General features: G+C 40.9%; 1 protein-coding gene across 1 annotated transcript in view; it reads right to left on the bottom strand.

Annotated features, from left to right (window-relative positions):
* Positions 1–27,958, bottom strand: part of LOC135520986 (potassium voltage-gated channel subfamily H member 1-like) — a 61,635-nt gene that overhangs the window by 13,367 nt on the left and 20,310 nt on the right. Inside the window, exons 9-11 of the mRNA XM_064946876.1 lie at positions 22,197–22,396; positions 18,451–18,703; positions 7,301–7,497 (exon numbers count right to left, since the gene is read on the bottom strand). Coding sequence (XP_064802948.1) covers positions 7,301–7,497; positions 18,451–18,703; positions 22,197–22,396 — 650 coding nt within the window. The remainder of the gene's footprint in view (positions 1–7,300; positions 7,498–18,450; positions 18,704–22,196; positions 22,397–27,958) is intronic.

Here is a 27,958-nt window from a genome sequence, read left to right on the forward strand (position 1 = left end):
TGCACTCAACTGAAATACTGGAGGTCTTTCACACTTCCTGTTTCTCACCTTGACCTTATGAATTCTGGTACAGAAGCGAATAAATGACAAAACATCCTCATGGTAAAGCAGAACAGAGAAGAGGATCTGAACATCGCCCTGAAGGAGTTCCCCCACTCACCACCTAGGTTACTTCCCCTTCTGAAATATCATGTTTTTTTTAAACTTTATGCAAATCTCAAGGGCATTGGTTTGTGCAACATGATTTGGAAACAATTAACATCACTAAGGGGCAGTATTTCTAACCTTCGATCTGTGAGTTTGACAAACATTTTCATGCAAGTCTCTCACTGACATCAATGAATGATTCATGTGAAAGTAACACATGCTTTTCCATACTTGGAATGGGGCCCCGACAATCTAGATAAAGCATTTATGAATTGTAAACCTTCTTTTACCAGGTAAGTTGATAGAACTGCGAAAAGTTATAGGGGCGAGGATTGAGGTTGAATGAGTCATCCATAACTATTTAATGAATATGATGTAACAGTTAAATAAAGGTGATATTAAAGATTCATGCATATTTGACATCCATCTTGCAGGCACTATAAGACAAGAAGTTGAAAGCAGCTCTCTTGTCAAATGTAACAAATGTATCCACTCGCTGTACTGTATGTCACTTCGGATAAAAGCGTTTACTAAGTGAAATATTTATATACACAACCGGTCAAAAGTTTTAAAATGCCTACTCATTCAAAGCTTTTTCCTTATTTTGACTATTTTCTACATTTAAAAAATATATATTTTACCTTTATTTAACCAGGTAGGCCAGTTGAGAACAAGTTCTCATTTACAACTGTGACCTGGCCAAGATAAAGCAAAGCAGTGCGACAAAAACAACAACACAGAGTTACACATAAATAAACGTACAGTCAATAACACAATAGAAAAACCTATGTACAGTGTGTGCAAATGCAGAAGAGTAGGGAGGTAAAGGCAATAAATAGGCCATAGAGGCGAAATAATTACAATTTAGCATTAACACTGGAGCATTAACACACTTGCAAAAGAGAAAGAGGAAAAGTAATAATATGGGGATGAGGTAGTTGGGTGTGCCATTTACAGATTGGCTGAGTACAGGTACAGTGATCGGTAAACTGCTCTGACAGCTGATGCTTAAAGTTAGAGAGGGAGATATAAGACAGAGGGAGATATAAATGACATCGCCGAAGTCAAGGATCGTTATGATCGTTCAGTTTTACGAGGGTATGTTTGGCTGCATGAGTGAAGAATGCTTTGTTGCGAAATAGGAAGCCAAATCTAAATGTAATTTTGGATTGGAGATGCTTAATGTGAGTCTGGAAGGAGAGGTTAATGTAGATGTAGAAAATGTAGAAAATTACAACAACAAAAAAAATAAAAACACTTGAATGAGTAGGTATATTTGGCCGGTAGTGTATATTATGCATTTCCCTTCTCTCACCTTAGATTATGCTGCAATGTCAATAGTTGCATTGCTATTTACTTGTTTAAACTAATAAATTGACAGCCTTGGAGACTTTTGATCATGTGTCATTAAATTTGGTTTATAAACTTGCATGAAATTAAGTTTCCAAAATAAATCCAGACTGCATATCTCAGTATCTCTGCTAAGAACTCATTTCATTTTGTAAAGATATATCCACAATGGGTGTGTTCCTAATTATTCACTTTTCACAACCGATCTGAGTAAACCACCCAACAAAAAGAAACTACACATATAGGAAGCTACTTCAATCCTTGTTGGTGAATCTGGTCCCGTCTCTCCAGTGTATAGTTTGTTCATTAAACTTACGTAACATAAACCATGTTTCCAACCACAGTTTTTATGCGACTAAAAAAGTAATACCGTATAAAAAAATTAAAAAACACGACAGCTGTGATGGAAACAGGAAGTTTTGGTACAATTGCATAAATGCCAACAGATTTGTTCGTTTGACACGGTTTGATCTTTTTATGTCAGTAAAATTAATTAAAATTAATTATGCGAGAATTGGCTGTGGAAATGCCTTTATACGCATATTGATTATATTGATATAATAACCATTTCAAAGCAAACTTGGAGTCACGGTGATATGGTGTGTGGTCCTCACACTATGATTAAATGGGATGGAAGCACATTAGCCACATTAGATTATACTTTTATTCGCTACATGAAAACTTAAACTAAGAGTACATTTTGTGTGCACTAGGTCATCACGCACAGATTTTTATCCGCAACAAATCACTTTGGTGGAAACGCCACTGGTGGGAAAATTTGCATATTTTCTTTAAGCATATTTTTGAATATTCACATGAAAATCTGTCGCCAATTGGATGGAAACCTACAGTTGAAGTCGGGAAGTTTACATACACTTAGGTTGGAGTCATTAAAACTAGTTTTTGCAACCACTCCACAAATTTCTTGTTAACAAACTATAGTTTTGGCAAGTCGGTTAGGACATTAACTTTGTGCATGACACAAGTACTTTTTCCAACAATTATTTACAGACACTTATAATTTATCACAATTCCAGTGGGTCAGAAGTTTACATACACTAAGTTGACTGTATCTTTAAAACTTCTTATGGCTGCAATCCCGTTAACGGGATCGATATGACAACAGCCAGTGAAAGTGCACGGCGCCAAATTCAAAACAGAAATCTCATAATTAAAATTCCTCAAACATACATGTATCTTATACCGTTTTAAAGGTAATCTTGTTGTTAATCCCACCACAGTGTCCGATTTCAAATAGGCTTTACAGAGAAAGCACCACAAATTATTATGTTAGGTCACCACCAACTCACAGAAAAATTCAGCCATTTTTCCAGCCAAAGAGAGGAGTCACAAAAAGCACAAATAGAGATAAAATGAATCACTAACCTTTGATGATCTTCATCAGATGACACTCATAGGACTTTGTGATACACAATACATGTATTTTTTGTTTGATAAAGTTCATATTTATATAAAAAAAAAATGTCAAACTAAGTATAGGATGTTGTTATCATAAATTGTCAATAAAGTTCCAACCGGAGAATTCCTATGTCTGTAGAGAAGCCATGGAACGAGGTCGCTATCATGTGAAATGCGCGTGACCAAGACCTGGCTCTCTGCCAGACCACTGACTCAAAGACCTCCCATCCGGGTCCAAAACACAGTAGAAGCCTCATTCAAGTTTCTAAAGATGGTTACCATCCAGTGGAAGCCCTGGGAAGTGCAACTTTATCCATATCCCACTGTGTATTCAATAGGGGCTGGATTGAAAATCGACCAACCTCAGATTTCCTACTTCCTGTTTGGCTTTCTTCTCAGGTTTTTGCCTGCCATATGAGTTCTGTTATACTCACAGACATCATTCAAAGAGCTTTAGAAACTTCAGAGTGTTTTCTATCCAATACTAATAATATGCATATATTAGCAGCTGGGACTGAGGAGCAGGCCGTTTACTCTGGGCACCTTTCATACAAGCTACTCAATACTGCCCCTACAGCCATAAGATGTTTTAAGGGATGGGGTATTGTTTGATGAAACATCAGTTATAAGACCATCTAATATGCCACATATAGCCATTGTGCCCTTGAGCAAAGAACTTTGTGCATGACACAAGTAATATTTAAAACAATTGTTTACAGACAGAGTATTTCACTTATAATTCACTGTATCACAATTCCAGTGGGTCAGAAGTTTACCTTCACTCAGTTGACTGAGCCTTAAAACAGCTTGGAAAATTCCAGAAAATGATTTCATGGCTTTAGAAGCTTCTATTAGGCTCATTAACATAATTTGAGTCAATTGGAGGTGTACCTGTGGATGTATTTCAAGGCCTACCTTCAAACTCAGTGCCTCTTTGCTTGACATCATGGGAAAATCAAAAGAAATCAGCCAAGACCTCAGAAAAAAAACTGGAGACCTCCACAAGTCTGGTTCATCCTTGGGAGCAATTTCCAAACATCTGAAGGCACCACGTTCATCTGTACAAACAATTGTACGCAAGTATTAACACCATGGGACCACGCATCCGTCATTACCACTCAGGAAGGGAACGCGTTCTGTCTCCTGGAGATGAACTTACTTTGGTGCGAAAAGTGCAAATCAATCCCAGAACAACAGCAAAGGACCTTGTTAAGATGCTGGAGGAAACAGGTACAAAAGTATCTATATCCACAGTAAAACGAGTCCTATATCAACATAACCTGAATGGCTGCTCAGCAAGGAAGAAGCCACTGCTCCAAAACCGCCATAAAAAAGCCAGACTACGGTTTGCAACTGCAAATGGGGACAACGATAGTGCATTTTGGAGAAATGTCCTCTGGTCTGATGAAACAAAAAGAGAGCTGTTTGGCCATAATGACCGTCGTTATATTTGGAGGAAAAAGGCATAGGCTTGCAAGCCGAAGAACACCATCCCAACCATGAAGCACAGGGGTGGAAAGGATATTGTCCTCCTCTTCCGTGGAGGAGTAGCAAGAAGGATCGGAGGACCGAAACGCAGCGTGGTAAGTGTCTTTATTTTAAAACATAAACTGAACACTACGAAATACAAAACAAACGTGAAATGAACGAAACAGTCCCGTGTGGCGACAAACACTGACACGGAAGACAAAGACCTATCACCCTAAACTGAAACCCAGGCTACCTAAGTATGATTCTCAATCAGGGACAACAATTGACAGCTGCCTGTGATTGAGAACCATACTAGGCTGAACTCAAAAACCAACATAGAAAAACAAACATAGACTGCCCACCCAACTCACGCCCTGACCATACTAAAACAAAGATAAAAAACAGAACTATGGTCAGAACGTGACAGGGGGTGGCAGCATCATGTTGTGGGGGTGCTTTGCTGCAGGAGGGACTGGTGCACTTCACAAAATTGATGGCATCATGAGGTAGGAAAATTATATGGATATATATTGAAGCAACACCTCAAGACATCAGTCAGGAAGTTAAAGCTTGGTCACAAATGGGTCTTCCAAATGGACAATGACCCCAAGCATACTTCCAAAGTTGTGGCAAAATGGCTTAAGGACAACAAAGTCAAGGTATTGGAGTGGCCATCACAAAGCCCTGACCTCAATCCCATAGAGAATGTGTGGGCAGAACTGAAAAAGCGTGTGCGAGCAAGGAGGCCTACAAACCTGACTCAGTTACACCAGCTCTTTCAGGAGGAATGGGCCAAAATTCACCCAACTTATTGTGGGAAGCTTATGGAAGGCTACCCAAAACCTACCTAAAACATTTGACTCAAGTTAAACAATTTAAAGGCAATGCTACCAAATACTAATTGAGTGTATGTAAACTTCTGACCCACTGGGAATGTAATGAAATACATAAAAGCTGAAATAAATCACTCTCTACTATTATTCCGACATTTCACATTCTTAAAATAAAGTGGTGATCCGAACTGACCTAAGACAGGGAATTATTTTTATGTATTTGGCTAAGGTGTATGTAAACTACCGACTTTAACTGTATCTACTGTGTCAATTATGCAATCAATGTATTTCTGAAATCGATATGACTTAGTATACTCATCAATATTTGACCTTATCGACATTCACCGTCTATATGCCTAATCAGCTCACGTTAATGCAAAGGTCTATGAAAAATTGTGGTTGTCGACAGACATCAAAAGCTATTATGATGGGCCTCCAGAATTGGCCCGTCACTGATTCCATGGGTATAACCTATAGAAAGGGGCACCACGACACTATGGCGGAACCAGGGTCGTGTTCATTAGGGCACACGATAGAAAACAACAATGAGCGTTTCTAATTGGACAGGTCCAGGTAGTTCTTCAATTTGGTGCCTAATGATCACTGCCCTGTATCATACCTCACAGCAGGTTTTAGCCAAATCAACCCCTGTGGTTACCTAACCTGAAAAGTACAGTGGATTAGTGGCTGCCTGAAGAGGCTTTATGCACCTGAAAGCTTTTCTAGACTAAACAAAGCAATAACCTTGATGACCGCAAGAAACCGCATACACCACGGCTAAGGGTGCAGATCGTGACGAACCATAATAGGATATGCGGTAAAAGTGAGTCATCGTATTAGTCAACATGACCTCTATTGCCTAACATATACTCAAGTTTGAATTGCATGATGGCGACAAGGACAGAGGATTGCATCTTGATGAATCAACAGCACCTTCTGATTAATAAGCTATGTCCTCCTCGTTAATATGCTGTGTTTTCTTCTGCAAAGTTGAATCAATTTCAGTACTTGATGTTTTATAGGAAATGCTGTGGGTTTTCAGTGATGTTCTCAGTTTACAAATTTTGAGTGTTTGAGTGGGTGTAAAAAGTCAATGGTTAAAGGCTAGAAGATTATAGCACTGATATTCAGATCAATAAGACATTGCGGACCTTTTGTAAAAACAAATGCAACATTAAAAAAGAATCAATAAATCTGCATCAATAATGATCTGTCAAATAATGCATTTATAATATACTATTCAAACACCATGATGATTGTCATATTGTAACAATCCTCGCTAATAAGCCCACCTTACAGTTCCCCCTAAGTGAGTTAACCCTATTGGAGCAATGCGTTTAACACAAGCGACCTGGGTGGATGGCGCATACTGGAGTTGATACTTTGTTTAGAGGCCTTATCTTTTTACAGGTAAAATTACAGAAACAAAAGAGACAAGGACATTTTGATGAAAATGGAGGACAAGGTGAATTCATTATTGGCCACCATTTTGATCTCAATTCCTTTTGGTCCAAGAAAGTTCTTTTAAGACACATTTCACAGAGAATCTTGTCCCCAGCTATTGTGAGCATTGGGAATGAGATTAACTATGGTGAAACAGCAAGGCCAGAATCACAAATTAAGTGTGAGACACTCAGTACAACTGACTCTGCATGATGAAGGTAACTCAGCAATGACATCAGTTTTGGCAGATTGTTGTTGTTTATGCCTGTAAGGCAGAAGTACATTTTTTTGGGCTGTTGTTGATGTCTAGCCAAACGTTGCCCCACTGTGTTTGATGATGAAATATTGCTGTGTCTATCTTTAAGCAGTTCCCATAAAGAGAAGGTGCCACACCCACCAAAAAAGCAAACTTTGAGATAGATCAATTGACGTTGAAGTGTCAGCTTTTTTAAATAAATAAGAGCACCATTCATTGATGGAGATGCCATCACCTTTGCGTTTTTTAACTACAGGACACAGAGAGATCTCTGTACCAATATTCTTAAATAGCTCTTGTTTCCTTCCAGACCACTGTTCAGCAAGGACTGGATAGGTGAAAAATACATAACTTAGGAGTCTAATGCCCCCGGGCAGCTTACCCTCTTTCTGAGGTTATAGGTGAGCAGCAGGTTGCGGGAGAAGTGGTTGGAGAAGGCCGTGTAGAACTCCAGAACTTTCTGCAGAGCGTCACGCTTGATGACGTGGAGGTCGCAGTAAGTCAAGGCCCGAACGTTGGCGCAAGCCTGGGCTAGGGTCACCTCCTTCCAGAAGACGTCCCCAAACACGTCTCCCTTTCCTGTGAAGATAAAAACCGGCGATAGAAAGGGGAGGGATAAATAGTGAGGTGAATGATAACAAGGGAAACCCCATCCATCCACAATGATATGAATCTAACTGCCATGAAGCAAATCTTGCAGCCTTTCATGGTAATACAAAGTAAAAAGCCCAAGGTCATACTTCTATGCTGAAATGTGCTTCAATTGCAAACTGCCTGTACAATGTTAACAAACAAAGAAATGTACCATTGAAAAAGAGTGCATTATGTAACTGCTCATTTAAAAAATATCTAGTTTGAGACCAACGGGGGGGAAACGATACACAGTGCATTTGTGATACCAATTGTAGAAGCCTTGTCGCCTACAAGGAAAACAGACCCTGTACTGAGCTGTAAACAACATATTGTACCTCTTACTAATATAAAGCTGCATCCCTCACTCCACCAAGCTCCTACTTTTCTGGAAACAGATCTAAAAAAGTATTAGCCAAGACTCTATAAGCCATGGTTATTAACACATATGCAGACCTTTTGTTTTTCACACATGAAAATACAAATCTGTCCCTTTCCTGTGCCCAAATTGAATTGATGAAATGCATCAGACAGCTTATGGGAGCTTTTGGAGTTACAGTACAAAATCAAATCCAATTTTATCGGTCACATACACATGGTTAGTAGATGTTAATGCAAGTGTAGCGAAATGCTTGTGCTTCTAGTTCTGACAGTGCAGTAATAACGAACAAGTAATCTAACAATTGCACAACAACTACCCATTTCAGTTTGTCCGTGATGTGTATGCCGAGGAACTTAAAACTTTCCACCTTCTCCACTACTGTCCCGTCGATGTGGACAGGGGGGTGCTCCCTCTGCTGTTTCCTGAAGACCACGATCATCTCCTTTGTTTAGTTGACGTCGAGGGAGAGGTTGTTTTCCTGACACCACACTCCGAGTGCCCTCACCTCCTCCCTGTAGGTTGTCTCGTCGTTGTTGGTAATCAAGCCCACTACCGTTGTGTCATCTGCAAACTTGATGATTGAGTTGGAGGCGTGCTTGGCCACGCAGTCGTGGGTTAACAGGGAGTACAGGAGGGGGCTGACCACGCACCCTTGTGGGGCCCCAGTGTTGAGGGTCAGCGAAATGGAGATGTTGTCTTTTACCTTCACCACCTGGGGACGGCCCGTCAGAAAGTCCAGGACCCAATTGCACAGGGCCGAGTTGAGACCCAGGGCCTTCAGCTTGATGATGAGCTTGGAGGGTACTGTTGAATGCTGAGGTTTAGTCAATGAACAGCATTCTTACCTAGGTATTCCTCTTGTCCAGATGGGATAGGGCAGTGTGCAGGCAATTGCGTCATCTGTGGACCTGTTGGGGCAGTATGCAAACTGAAGTGGGTCTAGGGGGACTCGGTAAGGTGGAGGTGATATGATCCTTGACTAGTCTCACAAAGCACTTCATGATGACAGAAGTAAGTGCTACGGGGTGATAGTCGTTTAGTTCAGTTATATTTACCTTCTTGGGTACTGGAACAATGGCAGCCATCTTGAAGCATGTGGGGACAACAGACTGGGATAGGGAGCGATTGAATATGTCCGTAAACACACCAGCCATCTGGTCTGCGCATGCTCTGAGGATTCGGCTAGGGATGCCGTCTGGGCCAGCAGCCTTGCGAGGGTTAACAAGTTTAAATGTTTTACTCACGTCAGCCATGGAGAAGGAGAGGGGGGGGCGCAGTCATTCTTAGTGGGCCGCGAGGGTTTCACTGTATTATCCTCAAAGTGGGCAAAGAAGGTGTTTAGTTTGTCTGGAAGCATGACGTCAGTGTCCGTGACGTGGCTGGTTTTCTTTTTGTAGTCTGTAATATCCTGTAGACCCTGCCACATACGTCTCGTGTCTGAGCCATTGAATTGCAACTCCACTTTTTCCCTAAACCAGCATTTCAATTGTTTGATTGCCACGAGGAGGGAATAACTACACTGTTTACATTCAGCCATATTCCCAGACCTCTTTCCATGGTTAAATGCAGTTGTTCGCGCTTTCAGTTTTGCACAAATGACGCCATCCATGGTTTCTGGTTAAGGTAGGTTTTAATAGTCTCAGTGGGTACAACATCTCCAATGCACTTCTTTATAAACTCCCTCACCCAATCAGCATATAGGTCGATGTTGTTCTCTGAGGCTGACCAGAACATATTCCAGTCCACGTGATCAAAACAATCTTGAAGCGTGGCTTCCGATTGGTCAGAACCGCATTGAATGGTTCTTGTCACTGGTACATCCTGTTTGAGGTTCTGCCTATAAGACGGTAGGAGCAAGATGGCGTCGTGGTCGGATTTTATGAAGGGAGGACCGGGGGTAGAGTAGCAGTTGTCGAGTGTATTACCTCTGCGCATAGTGCATTCAATATGCTGATGGAATTTAGATAAGACTTTTTCTCAAATTTGTTTTGTTAAAATCCCCAGCTACAATAAATGCAGCCTCAGGATATATGGTTTCCAGTTTACATATGTCCAGTGAAGTTCCTTGAGGGCTGTTTTGGTGTCTGCTGGAGGGGGAATGTACACAGCTGTGACTATAACTGACGAGAATTCTCTTGGTAGGTAAAATGGCCGGTATTTGATTGTAAGGAATTTTAGATCGGGTGAGCAAAAGGACTTGAGTTCATGTAAGTTGTTATGATTACACCATGAGTTGTTAATCATATAGCATACACCCCCGCCCTTCCTCTTCCCAGAGAGGAGTTTATCAATGTCAGCGCCATGCATGGAGAAGCCCGGTGGCTGAACCGATTCCGACAACATATCCCGAGAGAGCCATGTTTCTGTGAAACAGAGAATGTTACAATCTCTGATGTCTCTCTGGAAGGCAACCCTTGCTCAGATTTCTTCTACCTTGTTATCAAGAGACTGGACATCTGCTACTTCTTTGGCACCGTTGTTTTGGGTCGGCTACTGGGATTAGATCCATTGTCCTGGGTGGTGGTCCGAACAGAGGATCCGCTTCGGAAAAGTCGTATTCCTGGTCGTAATGTTGTTGCTCTTATATCCAATAGTTCTTCACAGCTGTTACATTGTTACCTGGGGTAACAATGTAAGAAATAATACATACAAAAACTGAATACTGCATAGTTTCCTCAGAACTTGGAGATGTACAATACAGATTTGAATGACTGGGTAAATATAGCTTTGTGAAAAAGAAAATACAAAAATTTAAATGCAACATGTAAAGTTTTTGTTCCATGTTTCATAAACTGATATAAAAGACCCCAGAAATGTTCAATACACACAAAAAAGCATATTTCTCACAAATTTGTTTTCATCCCTGTTAGTGAGCATTTCTCCTTTGACTAGATTATCCATCCACCTGACAGGTGAAGCATATCTAGAAGCTTATTAAACAGCATGATCATTACACAGGTGCAGCTTGTGTTGGGAACAATAAAAGGCCACTCTAACATGTGCAGGTTTTGCCACAAATGTCTCAAGATGAGGGAGCGTGCAGCTTGCATGCTGACTGCAGGAATGTCCACCAGAGCTGTTACCAGATAATTGAATGTTAATTTCTCTACCATAAGCCACCTCCAACATCATTTTAGAGAATTTGGCAATACATTCAACCAGCCTGACAACTGCAGACCACGTGTAACCACGCCAGCCCAGGTCCTTCACATCCGGCTTCTACACCTGTGGGATCGTCTGAGACCAGCCACCCGGACAGCTGATGAAACTGAGGAGTATTTCTGCCTGTAATAAAGCACTTTTGTGGGGAAAAATTCATTCTGATTGGCTGGGCCTGACTTCCAAGTGGGTGGACTTATTCTCTCTCAGGCCCATCCATGGCTGTGCCCCTGCCCAGTTATGTGAAATCCATAGATTAGGGCCTAATTAATTTACTTCAAATGACTGATTTCCTTATATTAACTAACTCAGTAAAAATAATTGAAATTGTTGCATGTTGCATTTAAATTTTTGTTCAGTATAGAGGGGGAGAACTCTTCATTTAAAAAAAACAACATTTATGACTGAAGTTGACTGTTTCGGACCAACCGGTCACACCACAAACAAACAACTGTATACAGCTTTGAACGATGTTTGGACATTAAGGGTTATTTGCATGTGGAAATGTTGCATAATGCCTGTTAGATGTATGTAGATTTCCGCCTAAATAAATAATTAAGTTTTGGTATGTCCATCATGAGACGGACATAAACAATAAGTAGTAATGCCACATACTCCAAGAAAGATAAAAATCTCCCCTTTTCAAGTAAAAATGTATTGCTGATGTATACTCACTTTTGAGGACACAAGCTCAATTACATGAAAATATGAAATATTATGACTTAGTTCCTATTCAACATAACTTAATGAATAGGGCTTGAAATGACTTACATGCTTTCTTAATATAGTAACAACCAATTTAGAAAACGACTACTAAGAGTTTACCTTATAACTGTAAAATAGATATGATCATATTTAGTTACATCATTTGGCACCATTTCATAGAACTGGTGACAGAAAATGTTCTGCCCTGCGTCCTCAGTGACGCCATTCACACACCAGCCGAAACGTTACAACTTCAGCTTTAAGATTTAGTCTGTCTATGACGAACACAAAGTGGTTATGTTTCACATCTACAAATAACTTTCTTTTTTTTCAATTAAGCTCGAAAATAAAACAATGTGTTTGTCATAGAGCAATGGGAATACTTTCTTACAGCATGGAAGCTCTCAAGTGGTATATGGCATGTCAGAGCGTGACATGTCCTTCCACCACAATAACAATAACAAAGTGAACTTCCCTCCTGTTTCTGTAAAAAGCTGAGGGATGGGGCTGGAGAAATGTTACCACTCTCAAATTCATAGACAAGCTATGGATGCAAGGACTGACCATCCATGATATAACAATTAGTTTTAACCATATTTTGAGGCTCATAGTACTTGTTTGGATTCACTTTGTTTACATTGAACTTAAACAAGCTTATATTTGGGGTTCTGATGGGGTAAGACAGTTGTACTAAGCTCATAAGTCATTTATACGTTATATTCTTCAAGAATCAATGGGTACATATAATTGATTTATGTCCAGCACTTGATGTATAAACTGCTGATTGTCCCATGAAAGGGACATTTCACTCATAAATGAAAGTTGTCAGATGTTTTCGGGCCTCGAAAGTACAGTACTTTCAAGATGAAATGTACTGTATGATGTTGTGTAGATACCTCCCAAATGAATGGAAGAGTTAAGCACTGTCTAATTTCCTGGTTTCATTCGGTGCTTGACTTTTCTATTCATTTGGGGTGGAGGAATACAGCTGGATCTACACGTTGTCATGTGTATAATGTTGGATGCATGAATAATATAAGGTATGAACAATAATAAAGAGCCTGTAGGCTTATAGAAAAAGGAGTTGGGAAATTAATATTTGTTTCAAATACTAAAATGTTCAGTGAATGTGAGTATATTTAGGTGGTTTAAATTATTTACTTTTCTACTAACCTAGAAGGTGACGGTGCCTAAATCTTGCCAATCCATTCATTATTATACTAACTATGACTTGGTGTGAGTCATGTTTTCCTTTTCCATAATCTAAGTTTCATTCATATACTGTACATATGAACAACGACCACCATTACAAATAGTTTCACCATTTATTGAGTACAGAGACAAATAGCAAAGGTGTCTCAAGCAGTATTTGAAGTATCTAAATATAGTGTAACCTACCAATAAATGTACAGTGAGGGGGAAAAAGTATTTGCTCCCCTGTTGATTTTGTACGTTTGCCCGCTGACAAAGAAATGATCAGTCTATCATTTTAATGGTAGGTTTATTTGAACAGTGAGAGACAGAATAACAACAATAAATCCAGAAAATCGCATGTCAAAAATGTTAGAAATTGATTTGCATTTTAATGAGGGGAATAGGTATTTGACCCCTCTGCAAAACATGACTTAGTACTTGGTGGCAAAACCCTTGTTGGCAATCACAGAGGTCAGACGTTTCTTGTAGTTGGCCACCAGGTTTGCACACATCTCAGGAGGGATTTTGTCCCACTCCTCTTTGCAGATCTTCTCCACGTCATTAAGGTTTCGAGGCTGATGTTTGGCAACTCGAACCTTCAGCTCCCTCCACAGATTTTCTATGGGATTAAGGACTGGAGACTGGCTGGGCCACTCCAGGACCTTAATGTGCTTCTTCTTGAGCCACTCCTTTGTTGCCTTGGCCGTGCGTTTTGGGTCATTGTCATGCTGGAATACCCATCCACGACCCATTTTCAATGCCCTGGCTGAGGGAAGGAGGTTCTCACCCAAGATTTGACAGTACATGGCCCCGTCCATCGTCCCTTTGATGCGGTGGAGTTGTCCTGTCCCCTTAGCAGAAAAACACCCCCAAAGCATAATGTTTCCACCTTCATGTTTGACGGTGGGGATGGTGTTCTTGGGGTCATAGGCAGCATTCCTCCTCCTCCAAACACGGCGAGTTGAGTTGATGCCAAAGAGCTCCATTTTGGTCTCATCTGACCACAACACTTTCACCCAGTTGTCCTCCGAATCATTCAGATGTTCATTGGCCTACTTCAGACGGGCATGTATATGTGCTTTCTTGAGCAGGGGGACCTTGCAGGGCGCTGCAGAATTTCAGTCCTTTACAGCGTAGTGTGTTACCAATTGTTTTCTTGGTGACTATGGTCCCAGCTGCTTTGAGATCATTGACAAGATCCTCCTGTGTATTTCTGGGCTGATTCCTCACCGTTGTCATGATCATTGCAACTCCACGAGGTGAGATCTTGCATGGAGCCCCAGGCCGAGGGAGATTGACAGTTCTTTTGTGTGTCTTCCATTTGCGAATAATCGCATCAACTGTTGTCACCTTCTCAGCAAGCTGCTTGGCGATAGTCTTGTAGCCCATTCCAGCCTTGTGTAGGTCTAAAATCTTGTCCCTGACATCCTTGGAGAGCTCTTTGGTCTTGGCCATGGTGGAGAGTTTGGATTCTGATTGATTGATTGCTTCTGTGGACAGGTGTCTTTCATACAGGTAACAAACTGAGATTAGGAGCACTACCTTTAAGTGTGTGCTCCTAATCTCAGCTTGTTACCTGTATAAAAGACACCTGGGAGCCAGAAATCTTTCTGATTGAGAGGGGGTCAAATACTTATTTCCATCATTAAATGTTATTGTTAAATGTTAAATGTTATTCTGTCTCTCACTGTTCAAATAAACCTACCATTAAAATTATAGACTGATCATTTCTTTGTCAGTAGGCAAACGTACAAAATCAGCAGGGGATCAAAATAGTTTTTTCCCTCACCGTATATCAAGTGCCGTGGAGGTAACAATCTTACAATATTGCAGTCCAGAAATGACTTTACCATCTATGCCAAAAGCCTGGGCCTTTGGAGACGTTACAACTGTCATCATGGCATGCTTCAGTATTTCCCCTTCTCTCTAGGAGCATTGTGTGCCCAGGCCCCATAGGTATATCAAAAGGACCCCACCCTGGTCACCAATGTAGCTGACGGATGTAGAGAGAGACAAGTGCCTTAGCAGAATGCACTCTAAAGCTTGTGTGGTCCAGAGATGAGAACTACCATCGATGGCGAAAGCCTGGGCTCCTGACTGGGGCAATATTCTCCCCACTGCATGTTACAATAATCATCTATTTGTCACCTGTTAAACTGAATCTAAACTGAGATGCTCAAACAAGCATGAGTATCTTTAGTTGGTGTTATTTAACTCTGAAATGCACTACACCGTTTAAGACAAACCCCACAAAGGAAAAACAACAGGCAAATGCATATGCAGTCTCAATGTCTAAATAGTGACGGTAGGGCTAGTTGAAACTGCAGTATGGATAGCACTTGGTTGATCTCTTGGAGCAGGACACAGGAGAGCTGAATAGATCATGTGAGACAAAAGTGAGAGATAAGAATAAAACAAATCACAGTAAAGGAATGTAGTTTGTGAGCTAGAAGAGAAACATCCTGACAGTCTGAGGCAGGGAGCTCTGCAATCATCCTACTCCAACTATTGACAGGGATAATGTGACATTTCTTATTAGTCAGTATGAATGAAATTAGTGGGTCTTGCCTTGATGACTGTATTAGATTTACACTACTTGTCCTATAGATTTTATGTAGGCTTAAATTATTACTTGAAATAAACTGATAGCTAAAACACTCCTTGTCTCAGAATGAAATGCTAGCTAGTGATAAAGCTATCTGCTTCTGCTAGCTAGCAACAGATCTACTTGTTGTAACTAGCTAGCTAACTAGCAAGCTAGCTAAATTACCAATGCTAAATTATCAAGCATACATTGATGGTATCGTGTTTCTATAACTAAATAGTTAGATTACAAAAAATAAACTTCACCTGATAGCAGTTTTGTCGGACAGCAATCTCTCTCGAGGTTTCACCAGCTGTTTACTACCTTTAGATACGGACAACGTGATCAGCAGAGATAATACCATGGATAGTACACGAGTTTTGATCAGTTTACAGTTTGATACTCGCCGATGTTTGCCTGTACAACTAGCAAACATTTTTTTTTAAATAATTAAGTGCAAGAATTGATATAACCTACCAACAGAAATACATATACACAATGTGTAAAAACCAGCTACTCCCTCGACAGAGATCGATCATCCTGAAAACTAAAGCTTGCAACAGCCCACCACCTATATGAGGTAAAGGCGAATTGCGAGCGAAAACAATTATTCCCTGGGGAGTTGCTTCTTGCCTGGACCTCCATGCAGTCAAGCAAAACAACAAAACACTGTTGAGATGTAAAGCTACGGCGGCCATTTTTAGAATGTAACATGCTGTTACTACAATTTCAGCTACTTTTTTAATCGATAAAACAAGTTCTTTTTAAATATGGAAAATGTATGTACATTTCAGCCATTTCAAAATCATTGCTATTACAATTTTACTGTAAGAGTGTTGTTCTGTTTACAGTGCTTAGAGGGGCAACTTTCGAGAGTGTCATGAGTCGAAACGTGACAAACTCGCAAGTTTACATTCCAGTATATCTGTAACTGAGGGTATTACTGCAAAAAAGTCTAGTAAGTGTGAAGACCCTAGTAGTGCGAGATATTCCCCTGCTCATTTCTTAAAGGTTAAGTCCCTGCCTGAGGGAGAGGGCAATCCAAATATTTATCCCTCGTGTAAATACGAGCTCCATCGTGATAACCAGTCTTCTCGCTTGACGATTTGGAGGGAAAAACAATCACCGAAAGGATGCCCTAGAGCCCTAGAGTATTGTAAATTCATCATCCCACTTCCTACCAGCGTTTTTCTGTCTCAGTGACACAGCTAATCTCTGAGGATGAGTTATCAGACCATCATGCATCTAACAGAGGTCTGACTCAAGAGTGCCTCTTCTCTCTTGAGGAACTAAGATAAAGGTTCTCTGTGTTGTAAGTCTATTTGGAAGACACTACATGAGCACAGCATAACACCTACAAAAGCAATTTCTATATTTTTTATTATTATATCACACAAGCATTTTAAAATAATTTTAACCACTACAGGTTGACACACATATGGCATGTTTGTTCATATACAGTGGGGTGGCTAAACTGAAAAACTTTGACTCAATTGTAATAGAGCAGGGGTTTCAATTCTGGTCCCGGGGTTGTGCAGAAATTCTCCGGTAAGGCTATTTTCTTTCCTGCCGAAAGTCATTTTAAAATGAGATGAGAAAATATGGTTAATATAGCTATTATGTAATCCATTTTTGTCCATAAAGCAAAATATTGTGGTGACGCAACATTGTGATGTTAAGTTTATTTATTTACATTTTTGATCTTTCATTTTTTTTAAGAAGCTCTCATGCTAGAAAAGGTTGGAGAACCCTGCTGTAGACCTCTTCACATCACGTCCCAGACAACAGAGGTTCAGTAAACTCTCAAAGTATCATTTCAGAAAGTGTCATTTGTCTTCATTTGACTTCTCATGTGAATGAACGCAGATGTAGGATCTTAATCATAATGAATTATTTTATTGACCACCCTGTTGCAGGGAACTTTCCTGCAATGCAGATATGTTTAACTTGTAGTATATGAGGTTTAAAAAAGGCTTCTGAAGTTTGTAATTTCCACTTTCCAGACTTGATTTTCAGACTGGATTTGTATCAACCCCTACAAACAAATGTTCCATCATAATCTACATAATAATTCACATTTCCTGTTGCTGCAGGATTATTTTCCGGCTGTAGCAAACTGGCTCAAATTAAGATCCTACATCTGTACGTCACCTCCAGAGATCCACACAAAGCTGATTTTGTTTATTAGAGTTAGGACTACTACTGTTTGCTTTGACATGCTCACTGCTAATTTTCACAACATTCGTTTCCGCATAATAACGGGTTCACGAGAATCGCCCTAAGGGGTTGCACAGATATTGTCACGACTCTTATGAAAGTGAAAAGCATGCGACTATCAAAACATTGAGTTTGCTCAATGTAGGCCGTTGAGCATACTTCCTGAACAGATTGTATAGAGAATAGGGACGCTTTAATTCACTTTTAATTAACATTAAAAAGAAGCACAAATGTAATTTGCTATTTTGAGGCTGGTTTACGCTTTAAAGCAGCAGACGTGAACCTACATCAAGGGGTGGATCTCCGCAATCAGAGTCTCTATTGTCGTCTTGAATACTAATGTGACGCAATACCTTACAGTCAGGTGTACACAAACAGGAAACATGTTTTTCAGCACAATCCACTTTACTCTCACCTCAATTTCACCAAATGAGCAATAAGCCAGGTCCATCAATGCTCTATGCATTGAAAGGTCACTAAGTGTAATATGGTCATGAAAACACACAATTTTATAATGCAATTGTTTTCGAGTGTCAGATATTGACTATACATACAGATACCAAAGATGGCCTCTTGACCATGTCTCCCTCTGGTCTTCTGGCCTCAATTACACTTCCTGGATAAATGAAGGTTTAAAAATTAAGAATAAATAAACCCTCACCTAATATGGCCACAACCTCATCGTCCTGGATGACCTCCAAGGACCCGGACACCACGAAACAGAGGCTGTCTACACTTTCGCCCGCGTGGTAGATGAGGTCTCCAGGGGCACTGTGGGTGGTCTGGAACTCCATGGCCAGGGCCCGTAGGCACCCGTCGCTCGCCAGTCGGAAGGCTGGGTGCTCCTTGAACACCTTTCTGTTAAGATGGACGCAAATGTCCGCCCGCATGTCCTTGGGGCAGATCTGTAACACCTGCGGGAGAGGAAGGTTACTTCTACATATTCACAAATTGGTTGTGGTATTTTCTTTGTGGAGTTGATAAACATCAACAAATAGGGTACTGACAGCTGTTAGTGTAGCTAGCTAGCATGCTAATCTTAGCATGCTAACTAGCTAATGTTATGGTGTTGTGTTTTTTTTTTTACTACATCATATTCCAGCTCTATTTTTATTTTATTTTTATTTTTTTTTACCTTTATTTTACTAGGCAAGTCAGTTAAGAACAAATTCTTATTTTCAATGACGGCCAAGGAACAGTGGGTTAATTGCCTGTTTAGAGGCAGAACGACAGATTTGTACCATGTCAGCTCGGGGATTCGAACTTGCAACCTTTCGGTTACTAGTCCAACGCTTTATTTAACTAGGCAAGTCAGTTAAGAACAAACACTTATTTACAATGACGGCCTAACCCGGGCAAACCTGGATGATGCTGGGTCAATTGTGCGCCACCCTATTAGACTCTGAATCACGGCCGGATGTGATATAGCCTGGATTCGAACCAGGGACTGTGGTGACGCCTCTTGCACTGAGATGCAGAATGCTGCGCCACCCGGGAGCCCAATTTAGGGAAAAGTTTGCCACAGATGGAAACCTCTGTACTATCTTTGACTTCGCCATATATTGTTATCTACAACGTTTTGGCATTGTTCATAAATTGCGGCCGTGAATCCACCTTATAAATAGATTAAATAATATGATGACGCTTCAATAATATGGATAACTATTGAAAGATAGCTGATATGCGTTTTACTACACTGTAATGCACAAGGTGCGACCTTTGGTAGGAAGGTTTCTAGCAGGTTTTGTCTGAGCAAAGTCAGCCTGTGCCCACAGGGAAAGAGAAATTATAGCCTACAATGACTGCTCGTCATCATGCACGCTGCAATTTTCTTTCGCGGGTGGCTTTTCATTATCTGGATAGCGGATAACGTTACACCAATCAAAGCAGTGGAGCGTGTCGTGAAGCAAAACTTCAGTGGTCAAAAACATTGATCTTGGGGCGACAGGGGGAGCAGGTTTGCAAAATGTTATTATGCAGTATTATCGTGCAATTATTCCATTTTATAAAATGGTCCCGTATATATACTTTCAATACAGACTAGCTAAAAAAAAAGTGAAATGTGTCAAATTATCCAATGGATTTTGTATAATTTTTGGAGAAAAAAAGAAAAAAAAGTTGAAAAAACGTATATTTGCACCCCCTATTTAATTTTGCTCCATGGCTCAGTTAGCCAAGTGGTCACAAGGCTGTTTGGCTCTTCTCAGTAGTGAAGAGTAATAACGTTGCAGCTTTTTCTGATGAATAAACAATGCCATGCTGGTGGGTGGTAACATTACAATAAAACCCAGCCCTGAAATGTAGGCTGACAATAATGTGTGTCATATCATAGGAATAAACACCACATGCCCACGGATTTGCATAAAGTGGGCAGTTTGAATGTGTCACTTCAAGCCCAAAGCTATCATACTTTGACTAAAACGATGACTTATTAACTTAAATCGTTGTGCAATATCATGGGTAAGCTCTGGCCATAGTCTTTCAGTTGAAAAAAAAGTAGATTTCTACTGGTGTGGGCATTTAAAAAAGGTTTGAATGAAACAAGTCAAAAATAAGCTAAAACTTCCCCCCAAATAGAATGATCCCTTTTACATCACAACTTCAAAGGGGTGAATCTTTGCAAATGTCAGTCTCTCCCTGTTCTGGGAATTAGAGGGCCAATTGCACATGATTACCTCTGCACCTCCTATTGTGACAAATGTTAAGAGGTCATACCCAACAGGCATTTGCAGGACCAGGTCAGGAATAATTCTAATTTAGAATGAGCCAGAAGACAAATAGGACCAGTAATGTTGAAATATGACACTCGATGACAGAACATCAGATCGTATTTCTAGTTCTGTATGAATCTATTCCCTTTTGACACAATACAATAATAATAATAAATTGTAGGGATGTGCATCATTCCCTTTCAAGACGATTCGAATCTAGATACGTGGCCTCCGATACGATACAGGAACGCTAAGTTTTAGTTTGAAATGATTTGGTGCGATTCAGTTGAATTTGAGAATAAATCGATGCGATACAATTCGATGCACTAATATTTGTTGTATAAGCATATACATTTTCCAATGCAAATCTGAACCTGCTGGTGATGGAACTCATGAGCTGGACCTGTCTGAGTTGATGTGTACATCTGTGTGTGTACATTATGCTGTGGTGTATACTATGTAGGCACCTAATCTGAGCCATAAAGGACACCTGCTACCTGCGACTCCACTATCAGATTAGGAGGGGTGGCCACATTTTTTTGTCCCTGCACTTTGGTTCTGAAATTACCATCACCCACTAATTAACTTCTCATTTTTGCAGATCAAGTGTTCGAGCTAGTAATGTACATGAATCAATATTTTTCCGTTACAAATTAGCTATGACATAGCCATTAAATATAAAGCACAATTTTGGATTATACCCCCATCTCAAAATCAAATGGTTTTGACCGTTTGGAAGTGTAGTGAGTTTATTTTCTCCTCCCGCTTTAGCCATGCAGTGCTCCTCCCAAAAGATGATTCCTCCTTATGAAATAATGAACTTTAATCTGTATGTCTAAAAATGACCATATACACTAATTGTTTAAAGTAAAACTACTCAAACTATTGCTGATGGGTTTTGTGCAGCAAAATCAAATCTATTGTAAACCCTGCTCAGCAGGTACATCTAGATGAGAGATGTGTTTCTGGTAGCTTACTTTTATTCTGGTTAAAACACACTATTTCAACAGTTCATTCATAACAATAACCTAGCAAATGACATACGTTGTCACTCAACTAATAAACCCTAATATCACGCAAGACATTTTAGCATTTGAACACAGGTGTGCAAGATCAGGAATAGGCCTTCTACCTCGCATTGGTCAGCGTGTGAAGCTGGGCACAGTGTGCAGTTTGACGACGCTACTGATATTCCCTAGGGTTGTTCGGCATGCAAAATTACTTGTCGATCAATGACTGTCAACAGTTATATGCTTTTAGTTTGACACTGAAGGAGAGGACACATCAGTTATCACAAAAGATGAGGTAGTTTTGGAAGGCAAAAAAATAAAGTAATATGAGAAAAAAAATGTTAGTGAATCGGCGATTCCTAACGTTTCAATCAATTTTCTGACCAATGCATTTTACATTTGGATCGGTATGGGGTCCGAGGAATGATACAGTCATATCTTAAACATTTGAATCGGGGGCCAATGAGTAGCGTTAAATCAGTCAATTGTATCAATATAATAATTATAATAAATGAATAATAATGGTATAACAATGACAACATAATACCACCAACACATACCAGTAATATCCATGGTGATGCATACCTTTTGATTCCTCTCACAGACCAACTTAGCCATGAAATAAAGATGCATACTGTGAGATGGTAACAAAATGGTATGGAAGTTGTTAGCCATGTTTGCGTTACCTTATCTGTATCGATGCCTCTAGACATGGACCATGTAGAGACAATGTAGTCCATGACGCGTTCACTGAGGCCCTTTGGCACCTGGTAGAGCTTGAGGAAGTCGCGGACGCTGTTGAGCATCTCGTGGTAGCGGTTGGTGTTGGCGTACATCTGCTGGAAGATGGTGGTCACGTTACCGAAGATGGTGGCATACAGGAGTGCTGGAAAAGACCAAGAAAGAGTGTGGTCAATGTGCTGGCAAATATGGCATACTAGATGTGTCCACTAAAAGATTCTAGCAAATGGGACCCTTAAAATTATGAGCTGGTAAGAATAATAGTTTTGAGTTTATTAGCATTTTTCCACTGACAAGACTGTTCTGTGTATTATTAATAGTGAAAGAACAGTAGAACACTAGAGACCCAAAGGAACCATTCGTGATGTTTTCTTTCGGCAGACAACAGTCTGTAAATCTATCACAAAAATATCCCCATATTCACAGTCATAACTTGGAAACACCATTTTGTGCCCTTGCAAATGCAGCGATGTGTGTAGCAAAACAAGTGGCATGTTACATTTATCGTATCTTCTTCTACACGGACATTATCTCTCCATTGGTCATAATGGGCTTTGGGAGATGGTCTGTAAAGACAAAATGGTGTCACACTCCCTCTCACTTCCCACTGACTGCTGACCAATCAGCCATCTCTCATTCTGTGTCTCAATCCCGCAGCTATCCAATCAATATCGGCTCTCACAATTCATACCCAAGTCAGCACTTTGCCTGAGAATGTGTCGCCCTATTCCAGTGTCCCACTCCTCCACAGCAGGGTCAGAGAAATCAATAGAGGTCCTGTCAGCCATTAGTGATGACCCTGGTGGCATTCATTTAAGGGAAGTGAAACATAGTGCTCCTTTTCAATCATAATTGTTAAACTGAAGGGGATATTGAGCAACCTTGCCAAAGGACGTTTTAGAAGGTGGATGACTTGACTATATTATTGTTGCTGCTGACGCAATCGATCCTCGCAGAGGCGGCGAGCGAGCACAACAGGTAAACAGTCAGGGAGACGAGAGAGGGCCTGTCATATACACAATGGGGCAATGCTCAGAGGCATTAGGCTGGGCTAAAAACGTCTGTCATTTTTCCAGCCGCAGCAGTGATGAGTGATGGGCCAAATAGACCTGTCTGATCAAACCACAGAACTGAACTAAGGGTAGCCGCCTGTGATAAAAATGCATCAGGATACTGTTGACTCTACTGTTAAATGCAACAGCTTGGGACTGTTCTGACAACATACACTAGGCTGGATCATTCAGTTATCAGAAGCAATTTAAGGGTGTAATTTAATTGTAACTGGATTCAGAGACTTGTCCTGAAGCCACTCCTACGTTGTCTTGGCTGTGTCTTCAGGGTTGTTATCCTGTTGGAAGGTGAACCTTCGCCCTAGTTTGAGGTCTTGAGCACTCTGGAGCAGGTTTTCATCAAGGATCTCACTGTACTTCGCTCCTTTCATCTTTCCCTTGATCCTGACTATTCTCCCAGTCCCTGCCCCTGAAAAACATCCCCACAGCATGTTGCTGCCACCGCCATGCTTCACCGTAGGGATAGTATTGGTCAGGTGATGAGCAGTACCTGGTTTCATCCAGACGTGTCCCTTGGCATTCAGGCCAAAGAGTTCCATCTTGGTTTCATCAGACCAGAGAATCTTGTTTTTCATGGTCTGAGAGTCCTTTAGGTGCCTTTTGGCAAACTCCAAGAGAGCTGTCATGTGCCTTTTACTGAGGAGTAGCTTCAGTCTGGCCACTCTACCATAAAGGCCTGATTGGTGGACTGCTGCAGAGATGGTTGTCCTTCTGGAAGGTTCTGATGCTCTGTCAGAGTTACCATTGGGTTCTTGATCCTCACCTCCCTGACCAAGGCCCTTCTCCCCCGATTGCTCAGTTTGGCCAGGCAGCCAGCTCTAGGAAGATTCTTGTGGTTCCACACTTCTTCCATTTGAGAATGATGGAGTCCACTGTGTTTTTGGGAACCTTCGATGCTGCAGAATTTTTTTGGTTCCCTTCTCCAGATCTGTGCCTCGACACAATCCTGTCTCAGAGCTCTACGGACAATTCCTTTGACCTCATGGCTTGATTTTTGCTCTGACATGCACTGCCAACGGTGGGATCTTATATAGACAGGTGTGTACCTTTCCAAATCATGTCCAATACATTACATTTACCACAGGTGGACTCCAATCAAGTTGTAGAAACACCTCAAGGATAATCAATGGAAACAGGATGCACCTGAGCTCAATTTCAAATCTCAAAGCAAAGGGTCTGAATACTTATGTAAATAAGGTATGTATTGTATTGTGTGCAAAAAATATATAATTTAATACATTTAAGAATAAGGCTGTAACACAACAAAATGTGTAAAAAGGGAAGGGGTCTGAATACGTTCCAAATGCACTGTATGTTTGTATATACGTGTGCGTGTGTGTGTGTGTGTGTGTGTGTGTGTGTGTGTGTGTGTGTGTGTGTACACTACCATTCAAAAGTTTGGGGTCACTTAGAAATGTCCTTGTTTTTGAAAGAAAATGAAAAATGTTGTCCATTAAAATAACATCAAATTGATCACAAATACAGTGTAGACATTGTTAATGTTGTAAATGACTATTGTTGCTGGAAACAGCTGACTTTTTAAATTGAATATCTACATAGGGGTAAAGAGGCCCACTATCAGTAACCATCACTCCTGTGTTCCAATGTCACATTGTGTTAGCTAATCCAAGTTTATTATATTAAAAGGCTAATTGATCATTAGAAAACCCCTTTGCAATTATGTTAGCACAGCTGAAAACTATTATCCTGATTAAAGAAGCAATAAAACTGGCCTTCTTTAGACTAGTTGAGTATCTGGAGCATCAGCATTTGTGGGTTCGATTACAGGCTCAAAATGTCCAGAAACAAAGACTTTCTTCTGAAACTCGTCCGTCTATTCTTGTTCTGTGAAATGAAGGCTATTCCATGCGAGAAATTGCCAAGAAACGGCCAACGCTGTGTACTACTCCCTTCACAGAACTGTGCAAACTGGCTAACCAGAATAGAAAGAGGAGTGGGAGGACCCAGTGCACAACTGAGCAAGAGGACAAGTACATTAGAGTGTCTAGTTTGAGAAACAGATGCCTCACAAGTCCTCAACTGGCAGCTTCATTAAATAGTACCCGCAAAACACCAGTCTCAACGTCAACAGTGAAGAGGCGACTCTGGGATGCTGGCCATTGTACAATTTTACATTATAGAATAATAGTGAGACATCAAAACAATGAAATAACACATATGGAATCATGTAGTAACCAAAAAAGTGTAAAATAAATCAAAATATATTTGATATTTGAGATTATTCAAAGTAGCCATCCTTTGCCTTGATGACAGCTTTGCACATTCTTGGCATTCTCTCAACCAGATTCATGAGGTTGTCATCTGGAATGCATTTCAATTAACAGGTGTGCCTTGTTAATTTGTGGAATTTCTTTCCTTCTTAATGCGTTTGAGCCAATCAGTTGTGTTGTGACAAGGTTAGGGGTGGTATACAGAAGATAGCCCTATTTGGTCAAATACCAAGTCCATATTAAGGCAAGAACAGCTCAAATAAGCAAAGAGAAATGACCGTCCATCATTACTTTAAGACATGGTCAGTCAATCAACAATATTCAAAGAACTTTGAAAGTTTCTTCAAGTGCAGTCGCAAAAACCATCAAGCGCTGTGATGAAAGTGGCTCTCATGAGGACAGCCACAGGAAAGGAAGACCCAGAGTTACCTCTGCTGCAGAGGATAAGTTCATTAGAGTTACCAGCCCCAGAAATTACAGCCCAAATAAATGCTTTGCAAAGTTCAAATCAAATCAAATTGTATTAGTCACATGCACTGAATACAACCTTACAGTGAAATGCTTACTTACAAGCCCTTAACCAACAATGCAGTTAAGAAAGATACAAAGAAACAAAAGTAACAAATAATTAAAGAGCAGCAGTAAACTAACAATAGCGAGGCTACATACAGGGGGTACCGGTACAGAGTCAATGTGCAGGGGCACTGGTTAGTTGAGGTAATTGAGGTAATATGTACATGTAGGTAGAGTTATTAAAGTGACTTCATAGATAATAAACAGAGTAGCAGCAGCGTAATTGTAAAAAGAAACCTCTTGGACCTAGACTTGGTGCTCCGGTACCAGTTGCCGTGCGATAGCAAAGAGGACAGTCTATGAATAGGGTGGCTGGAGTCTTTGACAAGTTTTAGGGCCTTCCTTTGACACTGCCTGGTATGGTGTACTGGTGATGTACTGGGCCGTACGCACTACCCCTTGTAGTGCCTTGCGGTCAGAGGCCGAGCAGTTGCCATACCAGGCAGTGATGCAACCAGTCAGGATGCTCTCGATGGTGCAGCTGTAGAACCTGTTGAGGATCTGAGGACCCATGCAAAACATTTTCAGTCTCCTGAGGGGGAATAGGCTTTGTCGTGCCCTCTTCAAGACTGTCTTAGTGTGCTTGGACCATGTTAGTTTGTTGGTGATGTGGACACGAAGGAACTTGAAACTCTCAACCTGCTCCACTACAGCGTGGTCGATGAGAATGGGGGCGTTGCTCGGTCCTCCTTTTCTGTAGTCCACAATCATCTCCTTTGTCTTGATCACGTTGAGGGAGAGGTTGTTGTCCTGGCACCACATGGCCAGGTCTCTGACCTCCTCTATATAAGCTGTCTCGTCATTGTCGGTGATCAGGCCTACCACTGTTGTGTCATCAGAAAACTTAATGATGGTGTTGGAGTTGTGTCTGGCCATGCAGTCACGAGTGCACAGGGAGTACAGGAGGGGACTGTGCATGCACCCCTGAGGGGCCCCCGTGTTGAGGATCAGCGTGGCGGATGTGTTGTTAACTACCCTTACCACCTGGGGGCGGCCCATCAGGAAGTCCAGGATCCAGTTGCAGAGGGAGGTGTTTAGTCCCAGGGTCCTTAGCTTAGTGATGAGTTTTGAGGGCACTATGGTGTTGAACGCTGAGCTATTGTCAATGAATAGCAATCTCACATAGGTGTTCCTTTTGTCCAGGTGTGAAAGGACAGTGTGGATTGAAAGAGAGATTGCATCATCTGTGGATCTGCTGTGGCAATATGCAAATTGGAGTGGGTCTAGGGTTTCTGGGATAATAGTGTTGATGTGAGCTATGCCCAGCCTTTCAAAGTACTTCATCGCTACAGACGTGAGTGCTATGGGTTGGTAGACATTTAGGCAGGTTACGTTAGTGTTCATGGGCACAGGAACTATGATGGTCTGCTTGAAACATGTTGGTATTATTGACTCAGACAGAGAGAGGTAGAAAATGTCAGTGTCGACACTTGCCAGTTGGTCAGCGCATGCTCGGAGTACATGGCCTGGTAATCCGTCTGGTAATCCGTCTGGCTGCTATTCTATCCTGCCGATACAGTGTGTAACCCGACAGCTGTATGTTATTCATGTCATCTTTCAGCCACGACTCGCGAAATCTCCGTCTTTTTCTCCTGCGAATGACGGGGATGAGGGCCTCGCCGGGTGTCTCTCGTCCGACTCATTAAAGAAAAATGAGTTGTCTAGTTCAAGGTGAGTAATCACTGTTCTGATGTCCAGAAGCTTGTTTCGGTCATAAGAGACAGTAGTAGCAAGATTATGTACAAAATAAGTTTCAAACAATGCGAAAAAAACAACAAAATAGCACAGTTGGTTAAGAGCCCATAAAACGGCAGCCATCCCCTCCTGCACCAT

This window comes from Oncorhynchus masou, chromosome 4 (assembly GCF_036934945.1).
Source record: "Oncorhynchus masou masou isolate Uvic2021 chromosome 4, UVic_Omas_1.1, whole genome shotgun sequence".
Lineage (NCBI taxonomy): Eukaryota > Metazoa > Chordata > Actinopteri > Salmoniformes > Salmonidae > Oncorhynchus > Oncorhynchus masou.